This window comes from Papilio machaon, chromosome 4, assembly GCF_912999745.1.
Source record: "Papilio machaon chromosome 4, ilPapMach1.1, whole genome shotgun sequence".
Taxonomy (NCBI): domain Eukaryota; kingdom Metazoa; phylum Arthropoda; class Insecta; order Lepidoptera; family Papilionidae; genus Papilio; species Papilio machaon.
In genome coordinates, this window is record NC_059989.1 from 2,184,924 (window position 1) to 2,194,551 (window position 9,628).

At 32.8% G+C, this 9,628-nt stretch overlaps 2 protein-coding genes across 2 annotated transcripts; both read right to left on the reverse strand.

Moving 5' to 3' along the window:
• Positions 1 to 103: 103 nt before the first annotated feature.
• Positions 104 to 7,441, reverse strand: LOC106718541 (FACT complex subunit spt16). The gene is made up of 18 exons (XM_045677818.1): positions 7,286 to 7,441; positions 7,106 to 7,216; positions 6,698 to 6,859; positions 5,735 to 6,034; positions 5,002 to 5,417; positions 4,777 to 4,921; positions 4,517 to 4,676; positions 4,228 to 4,236; positions 3,850 to 4,089; positions 3,245 to 3,443; positions 2,647 to 3,044; positions 2,285 to 2,498; positions 1,726 to 1,980; positions 1,422 to 1,569; positions 1,174 to 1,303; positions 746 to 1,019; positions 339 to 509; positions 104 to 140 (listed from the first exon to the last, which is right to left on the reverse strand). Exons 1-18 carry the CDS (start codon positions 7,352 to 7,354, stop codon positions 134 to 136), a joined length of 3,408 nt encoding a protein of 1,135 aa, XP_045533774.1. The 5' UTR covers positions 7,355 to 7,441; the 3' UTR covers positions 104 to 133.
• A 407-nt stretch (positions 7,442 to 7,848) lies between these two features.
• Positions 7,849 to 9,444, reverse strand: LOC106718495 (DNA repair protein RAD51 homolog 4). The gene is made up of 5 exons (XM_014512583.2): positions 9,093 to 9,444; positions 8,810 to 9,020; positions 8,566 to 8,743; positions 8,145 to 8,267; positions 7,849 to 8,078 (listed from the first exon to the last, which is right to left on the reverse strand). Exons 1-5 carry the CDS (start codon positions 9,353 to 9,355, stop codon positions 7,849 to 7,851), a joined length of 1,005 nt encoding a protein of 334 aa, XP_014368069.2. The 5' UTR covers positions 9,356 to 9,444.
• Between the last annotated feature and the right edge of the window lie 184 nt (positions 9,445 to 9,628).

Genomic DNA, 9,628 nt, shown 5'->3' on the forward strand with positions numbered 1-9,628 from the left:
ACAATTTACACATAAACAGAGGTGGACATTGGGCTTGGTACAGAACTGAATAACAAGTTAAGTAAAACATCACTCCATCGGCAGTTCGAGACCCGTTTTTTTAAAAAAATATTGAGAATCTTCACTTGGCATATTATTTCCTGCAACAAAAAATTAAAAAATTTTAAAATCAGATGTCTTAAGAGTTAAAAAAAATTAATTTTTGAAACATCCCAATAATTTTACTGTTCACTGCATAAATTACTATATACATGCATATGCACTAGGAAATGTTATATATTCAGCAGTGGACTAATATATAAATTTTCAACATTCTGTTTAAGTAAGTATTTACTGACTTGGGTTTCTTGGAGCTGCGCTCATGCTCCCGGCTGTCGTCACGCGAGCGCTTGTGCAAGGACTTGCCGTCGCTGTGCTTCTTGTGCTCTCCGTTAGACTTGCTGTGTGACGAAGACTTGTGCTTGTCGTGATGCGACGACTTGTGGTGCTTGTCGCGGTTCTTTGACGGACTGAATATAAACATCACAATTGAGTAAATTCAATGACATTCTTTTGGTGGCATGATGGCACTGAGCAGCGCGCCGATGACCTTTAGCCAGCAAGATATTTGAAAAGAACTATATAAACTATATTTTTTTTTTGCAAATATGCTTAACCACTGAATTATTCATCTTATTTAGCCGGACGAAAATCATTAAAAATTCTAGAACTACAGTAAATATTGGTTTAAAAAATAATTATATACCTGCTACTGTTATGCTTAGACGGACTCTTGTGACTGGAGCTCTTGTGGTGTGAACTGGAACTCTTATGGCTGGAGCTCTTATGACTGGAACTCTTCTCGTGCTTGCTCTTCTTACTGTGGCCCTCTTCAGAGTCGAAGGGGCGCGGTATGTCGCGACCGCCTTTCCTTTTCCTGTCGAAGTCCTCTCTATGATCGTAGTTACGCTCCTTTTTATCTTCCTCCGCCGCTTCTCTTTCGAGATCTGACCAGTCTTTGCCTGATTCTTCATCTTCCTCTGTAAAGATACGTCAGAAATACAATATTTACAACTTTATCGACTTAGAAAAAGTGTGATTGCGGTAATGAACAACTACGTATTTGAAACTCATAAGTCACCGTACGTTATGTCGCAGCTCATTGAATAGACACAACTAATCAGATGATGTTACCTTCACTGTCACCAGATCCTTCGGAAGCGTCTGAGGCTTCAGAATCGTATTCCGAGTCATCATCCGACTCCTCCTCGGATTCCACGTCCGTTGGCTCGTAGGCATCGTCTTCTTCTTCTGATTCTTCATCCTACGCAAAAAAAATATTAAAAATAAATAAAAAAAACTCCTTACACTCATTTACTAGTCTGTTTAATACTGTCTACTAGCTGCTCTTTGAAATGTGTTAATTAATTTTAACTACCCACCTGTGCCGCGTCTTCAGCATCAGATTCCGGATCCAAGAATGACCAACCGCCATTATTGAAGAAGCCCTCGATATCGTCTGTTATAGTTTTCATAACCTTTGTCCAGTTGAGAGATTGTATACCCTCAGAGTAGCGGATATCACATGAACTAAAAAAATCAACAAAAAACCCAATTGAAATTATCTTTGCCTCTTATCAAAAAATATTTTTCCTATGCAACACTTATGTGCTGTCACTTTTATTTAGTCGAATGGTGGCAACATTATAAAAATATTAAATGAAAAAACTTGTTAAATCTACTTACTTTAACCACTCTTTAACATGATCCAGCATGTTCATGGGCACGGCATTGACCATGGCCACCTTCTTGGCATAGTCTTTAAACACAAACACCATATCAAAGTTCTTGAGATGGAACTGCACTCTCTCGAAATGAACTAATTCAACGTCTTCTAGCGCGATAACGAATGGCGGCCATTCTGTGAGATTGACGAGAGCACCTGATGTGGGCTGTAATAGTACTGTACTTCGGAATGGTGCACCGGGGAATCCTAACTCTCTGTAACAATTAATTTTTTTTTAATTTTTTTTGTAATTATGTTTGCTGCAAAGGAATTCATGTATTAGAAAGCAAGACAAGATATGATAGTTGTCAGTTATCTGTTAAATACGCGCTAGTCGCTGTAAAAAAACAATTTAAATTGTAGCGTTATATTTGAAAAGAATTATACTAAATTGTCTAAAGTGAATAAGTCATCATTAGTCCATAAAATGGTTTGGATATTTGTGTTCGATTCTATATTTTTATGTATATTAAAGGACAAAGGACTTATGTATACAATGTTTAACATATACATCAATACCTGAAAGGCGTGTCGAACTCGACCTCCTGTTTGGTCATATTTTCAACTCGTTCACAGAAGCTTTTAAATGCAACTTTCAGTTTATGCCTGAGCTCGCGCTCACTTTGTTCCGCGGCGAGGTCGTCCCGGTCGTGCATATGCTGATGCTTGCCTAAATCTGTTGTAATCTCACCCACTTCTGTATAGAATTGGACGTCCACATGTTTCTTTTTACCTGGAAAACATAAATGGTTGAAAAATACAGCTTATAAAAAGTTGATCTTACTTTGTCTTCTATTCTTATGCATATAATAATATCTTAACTTAACTGACGCTTTTTGAGTATGACTATTAGTGTAGTTAATTTAAAAACAATAACTTACCAAACATAATAGCGTGTTTTAAATGAAAATGTAACAAAATGATCATTTCTCCGTCACACGGCTGGAAGAATGCATTTTGAATATTATTATATAAAATGTCGACTTTGTCTCCTCTGACTGACGTAAATCTAAATCCGTTGCTATGCGCTTCTAATGATCCACTCATCCTTTTTGTGACAATATTGGGTCTTATGTACAGGTCCTTAAGTTTGGGATTGCCTTTACTCTGTGAGAGAACTAGAGTGTCTTGTTTTACAAGATCTTCCTTTTCTCTCTCTTCCGCTTCTCTCGTTTTGAACTTCTTTTGAACTTCCTTTATCAAACGGAAACCTGTGTTGAGATTTGATGATGGCGGCGATATCTCGCCTGGTTCTTTTGTATTTGTACTTCGGTATGTGCTGTTAAAAAAACATAAGAGAGTGATTATATAATTCAAAATTAATTTACTTTATAAATATCACAATTTTTTCCTATGTGAGGTAAGGTAATGTTGAAAAATGAAGAAAAGAAAAAATGAATGACTATACTAATAATGTCTTATATGGGGTAATATTTCTGTCATAAATTCTTATCATATAATAGCCGAAACAATACTTACACTTCTTTAACAAATGTAGCATCTGGTTGTGAGTAATTACCACCCTCGTTCCTTCCCATTGTGGCACCGGGGTGGAAGAAGTTTATTCTGAGATATGTGTAGTCGCCTTCTACTGATTGTGAGATGTTCTTTATTGTGGAAATGTGGAATGGAACCGGAACACCAAATACTGGTAAAATTACTGTCTCATATTTGCGATCTGAAAATAAAAAAAAAACATAAAGAATGTTATAATATGTAGTAACTAGTAACTAATACAACATTCAATGACATGTGTGAAGTCAACCAACCCCCGCTGGGCCAGTGTGGTTGACTATGGCATGGTCACCCTTAACTTGGAGTAGGCTCTGAGCCCCTCGGTGGGGACATATTATGAGCTGATGATGATGAATGCAACATTTATAACATCATTGTATCTTTTTTTCACCTATTTTGATATGAAACTTGTTTAAGCTAATTTTTGCATGTGTAACTAAATCTAATAGGTGTTCTTAGTTATTTAAAAACTAAAAATACAGTAAAATATCAACTCAATAAATTATTTATATTATATTTTATGACCGTAATTCTCAAACATGTTTACAATAAACTTATGAAACACTTACCGACATATAGTTTTAGTTCTTTCACTTCATTTTCTCTCGGCATCTGACTGACACTTTTGTATGAGACTGTACTTTTCCTTATTTTCTCGCTATCTTTGCCACTGGATTGTTTCGCGAGACGCTCTTTAGCTTTCTCATTAAGTGCGATCGCCAATTCCCTTTGATGTTCCTTTCGTTTCTCTTCAGAAGAATGCTCCGTTCTTAGCTTAGACTCGATCACTGCAGTTCTTTTACCGCGACCTGAGATATACAAAATCTACACTTTACTACCTTAAAAATCTTTTTTTAGTATAACATGGATTTTTAGATATTCTTGATAAAAATAAATGCTATAATTAATCAACATGCATTTCAAAATTAAAAGAAAGTAAAACTTACCGCCATTTTCTAATTGTCCAGGTTTGCATGTAAATAAATAAAATTATATCAGTTACAGAACAAACAAAAAAAAAAACACTCCATAGAAATGGGATTAAAAAAACATGAGCTTTAGGCCGGGAATATGTATGAATATACCTATTATGCACAAAAAAAGCTGGAAATATATACTATCATATGATAGTTACATCTCATTTTGTATGTTGTCTTGAAAAATGTATGTATAAATGTATGACAATGAAAAAAAGTTTAATTTTGTAGATGACTTTTCCTTCTCTTAAACTCTTACCAAGTATTTCAGTCTTATTCTCCTTCTCCTCTTCTTCTTCTTCATCGTCATCTTTTAAGAAGATGCCAATGTTCTTGATTTTCTTTTTTGATTGTGTGAGAAGAGAAGCTGGTTGTTCCTCATTCACTAAAACAGTGTCGCCGATGAACAGTGCATAAGTCTGAAAATTAAAAAAATTTACATTCCTCTCATATTTTAAAAAGAAAAAAGATAACATCAGAAAAATTATCACATCTATTTTCCATATATATGTTGTTTACCTTTCCTTCCTTGTCTGTCGCCGCGCTATTGGTGAGATTAGCCAAGCCTATGTTGATATTAAAAACCATTCCCTTTTTGGCCACAATAGACGTTTTCGGTCCAATCACTATCGAGCTTTCACGGAACTCAATACCCATTGCAAAACTAGAATATAATAAACAAAAAGTTTAGGAAACTAAAATTTCATGTTTAATATGCTTTTCGTAGAAAGTAAGTTCTTTTACCCAAATGATTTCGTAAGATTATCGACCAAAGCCGGTTTTTCTTTCTTAGCCAACGCCAATCCAGCTTCATAAACCGAAGATAGTTTTGCACCAGCAACTAAATTTTTCATAACTTCCTCTTCCACATTCAAAAGGAAGTTATAATTGCTCTGAATTTCATCTGTCGGATTAACTAATAATGTCCGAACAATATTCGAGCAGTAAGATTTATATCGTGCACCCAAAGAACAAACTATTGATCCGAAATGTAGATGATTCTTATCTGATACAGCACTGAATTTGAGACTGTAATTGCCTCCTGATTGTATTATAGGTGGGTAACACATGTCCAACTGAGTTGTGTCCACTCCTGTTACATATTTCTTATCAGAAATTGCTGCTTCTACACCTTCCGCTAGTTTTGAGTGTTTAACTTTCTGAAATTTTTTAATACAAAACATTAATTTTTTATTTGTTGGATATAGCAACTTAAACTATAGATGTTGGCTGAATCTTATGCCTGTAAACAAATTAGTTAAGATTATTGATGATTATGACTGAACTCAATGTTATTAAAATCAGAACTTAACAGGTTTTTATTTTTAAAAAAAGAAAGAATTTCTAGAAATTTCTTCAATAAAATGATTTTAAATTTGTTTAATCTAATAGCATTGAATTGACATTGTCAAGAAATCTCAGAAACCAGCAATAATGTTATGATTTAATGTGTAAATTAATACTAATTTTAGTTTACCTTGTCAGAATCAATAATTTCCATAACCTGGTCCTTTAAGTATTTTGTAAAAACATCAACTGTGACCAAACATGCTTTCTTAATTGTAATAATTTCTGGGTCTTCTTTTGGTGCCATAATGTATGCCGCTGAAGAACTAATATCAACACTATCAAATTTTTCAGCTTTCATAGTTGATTTCCAACTTTCACAGAACTCACCGGGGTAGACATCTTTTGCAAAAAGGCCAATTGTTTTACCTGATTTTGATTTTTTAATCTCTTGAATAAGTTTACCAAAATTTTCTTTGTCCTTGTCATTCTATAAACAGAAATAAGACAGTTAACAAATAAATAAACTTAAAAATCTCTATGGTTTTATTACTTTAAAAAAAATATTTAATTGGAAATCTAATAAGATTTGGTTCATTTTCCTTTAAAAAACATTTATTGAATTTATAATTAGTAAAAACCCATTATTCTTAAGGAAATATATTAGTAGTAAGTACATTCTGCAATGGCTTGTATAAATTAAGACAAACAAATGTCTTTGACTATAATTCACAATTTAATAGGTAGACTGATTTACAACTCAAGCAATTTCTCACTTGACACAAATTCCCTCTACTTACTGACACAGTAAAAAAATGCTGAGTTTGTTAAATCAGTAAACAAAGTAAAGATTACTATAAAGCCTATTTCAGCAGATGGTTGTGGCGTCCTACAAAATGGCATAATTTAAGGAAATATGTTTCTTTAACTACAAGTTTCTACTGCCAAAACATTAACCCGAAAAAGCAAGAAAAAAAATCACAACTTTTCACTGTAATATCTAATTTTTCCTGTTACTCCAAAGCAAGTAAATACCTATGTTAGCAAAAATCTAGCACAATTATAATAATGTACTGAATTTGATGCTATTGCTCATGTATAGAAATATGTTTTCCATTATATACTTATTAACTATGCACACTTGAATACTTACTCTGTCTCTAATAAGAAGCTTAACAGGTGGAAGTTCCGATTCATCCTTGCCATTTTCTATTTGTCTTAGAAATTCAATTTTTTTCTTACTTGCCAAAAAACACATACTGTTTTCTGTAAGTACTGTTAATGTGTCTGGAAGCTCATATCCAAATAGCCATGTCTGCAAAAATAAATTACACATACTGCCAAATAAGATATGCTGGAGATTCATATTGCACAAGGTACAGTTAACTATATATACTCAATATAATAATCTTTGAAGAAATATTGAAATTAATAAAATGTAAAACAGTAGAGCGAAGGCAGTAAAAACATTTTTATTACTATTGTATTGTCAGTTATATGAAGAATAGAAGTTTCACAAGCAAAACATGTCCATGCGCATGTAAAAAATAAGGATTCAAACCTGTAAAGCTGTTGATTTACTGTATAATGTGTCCTCGTCGACCCCAACGCAAAAAATTAAACAATCAGCCTTAGCTAACCCATCGTCACTTTTAGAATCAGATGATGCAGCCTGTAACAATTTTAAAATAAGACAAGCGAATTGAAATGCGAGCGTAAAAATCTACGCATTGTAACCCACCTTCCATGCTGCATATAGCTTTTTCATGCGACGATAAAATGTGTCTTTGTCTAGGGATATATTGGACATGGTGAAAATTAAATGAAAAACAATAATATAATGTATGTTTTCACGCCGCAAGAACGAAAAAATTAAACACAATCGAATACATTACAAAATTTGACAGCAAACAAGAATGGCGGGCGTCCGTGCTTGGCTCTATTTTGTCTATGACAAACGTAAAGCGCTTCCATGAAAAGCACTTTCATGTTTAAACTTTAAGCGATAATGTTTTCTGTATTTTATTAAGAAAGTAAATAAGACTAATTTCAACGTCGGGTTCTTGAAATCTGTGCCAACACTTGCTAACAATTGCACACATCAATTCAATGTGAATTTTGTCATACTTATTATTTCAGAACTTTAGAATACCACAAGTGACCATTTTCAAGTTTGACCAGATGGATATATAAAACGCATAAAATAAAGTCAGGCTTGTTTAGTAGCAGTTTATTCTTAAAATTATTCCAAAGTGAGCATTGTAATTAATATAAACTAAATAATAATAAAGTAAGAACTGTTAATTATCCTACACCAGCACCTCCCACATTTAGTATACATTGCTGTCCTAAGTTCATTTTATTGGTCCTAATCAAAGTTATTTTCACTGGAAAATTGTTTATATAAGTTTCAACATCATCTGGATTCATTATTTTTTCCATTTGTAGCACCACTGCAGGTATGTGTTGCCAGTATTTTCCTGAACCTCTTGTTTGTTTTTCTACATATGTCTCCCTTACATGGTCATCTTCCTCTGAAAAAGATCATTTAATATTATGTTTTTCCTTATTTTAAAGTATATTCCATTTTATACAGATACCTTCATAGTCAGCTATATCTTGTTGAACCCATCTTGTTTGTATATTAACACATACAATTCCAACACCAAAATTCTTGCAAACAAAGCGGCAGTGATTGACCAATACATTTAAATAATTCAAACCTGAAATATTGTTATGTGAATAAGGAAATTAGTAATTAATTATTGTCCAAAGGTCTCTTATACATCCTTTCAAATATCTTGGCAGCTCAAGGCAGTCTGTGCAGCAACTCTTACAATGTTCAGAGCCCTCAAGATATTTGACATCTATTGTAATAAACAAGTAAATTAATACTGTCTAATATAGATTTGTACTAAAAGAATCGGAAAAAAATTGATATTCATGTGTACAGTATAATATATTAAGAGTATCATTTGAACTTAAAAATGAATTTTGAGTAATTTTAACAAAAATGTATACCTATTTTGTTATCATCACCAAAATGTTGCATTAGTAGACATGGCAATGAATCAATTATTATTAATACCAGATTATGTATTGTTAAACTTTTATCTTTAAGCTTTTTAAACAAATCTAAAATTTCTTCCATTGTCCATATGTGGACTACTTTTATTTTTCTTAAAATTCTTGCCATTTCCTAAAAATAAAAGTTGATTTTAAAAGTTGTATTAAAACTTTATCACTTTAAAAATATTTAAATTACCTCATGAGTAAAATGCAGATTATTTAAAATTCTTTGTAGTCTAACAGCACTAAAATCACCTTTGGTATCTATATAAAGAATAGCGTTTTCTGTCTGTTTGGCGCAATTGATTGCTAATTGAAGACATAACTGTGTCTTCCCACAGCCAGCTAGACCACATATTTCAGTTATAAAACCAATTGGTATTCCGATACCTAAGACATTGTTCAAACTTAAAAAAAAACCACATGAATTACATACAGAAATAAATTATTTATTTTAAAATGTATTCATACTAGATTACCTGTCTATTCCTGTAGTAACGAACCTTTGTTTATTTTTGTACAAGGCAAATAATGAAGGACCATCTACCACTGGAGCAGAAAATTTGGTAAAAATATCGTTCCTGATGTCTAAAATTTGGGATAAATTTAACTTTGTTAAGGTAGATAGTCTTTCCGCATCTTGTTGAAGGAATTCTAGGATTGTTGTAATGTTATTAATTGTTAGAGTTCTTTGAACACTCTTTGGCATTAAGACATGGTCGAGGCTAGTTAATTTTTCCATGTTTAAGTTTGTATTATTATTAAAGGAAACTAAATGATTAAACTTATAAATTTCTTATAATGTTTACTTTACTGTTGTTGTCATGCTTGTCATGCTGTTGACAAGTGAAAGTAGTGTAACGTGTCTTAATCAGCTCTGAATCGGTTCAAAAGTTCAGCTCACACTGACTTGAACCGTTGAACAAATATGGCAGCTATTTCGTTATTTTACTATAATAATGTGAGCCGACGAGCCGCAAGCTTTCTGGTGATTCACAATTCTCAGCTCGAAAAG

Coding starts and splice junctions, on each gene's coding strand:
- LOC106718495 (XM_014512583.2), bottom strand. CDS start 9,355: ATGGAAAAATTAACTAGCCTCGACCATGTCTTAATGCCAAAGAGTGTT. Junction 9,021..9,092: donor GTTACTACAGGAATAGACAG/GTAATCTAGTAT, acceptor TTTTTTTTTAAG/TTTGAACAATGTCTTAGGTA. Junction 8,268..8,565: donor TGGTGATGATAACAAAATAG/GTATACATTTTT, acceptor ACAATATTTCAG/GTTTGAATTATTTAAATGTA.
- LOC106718541 (XM_045677818.1), bottom strand. CDS start 7,354: ATGTCCAATATATCCCTAGACAAAGACACATTTTATCGTCGCATGAAA. Junction 3,444..3,849: donor AGAACTAAAACTATATGTCG/GTAAGTGTTTCA, acceptor TTTTATTTTCAG/ATCGCAAATATGAGACAGTA. Junction 1,981..2,284: donor GAGTTCGACACGCCTTTCAG/GTATTGATGTAT, acceptor TAATTGTTACAG/AGAGTTAGGATTCCCCGGTG.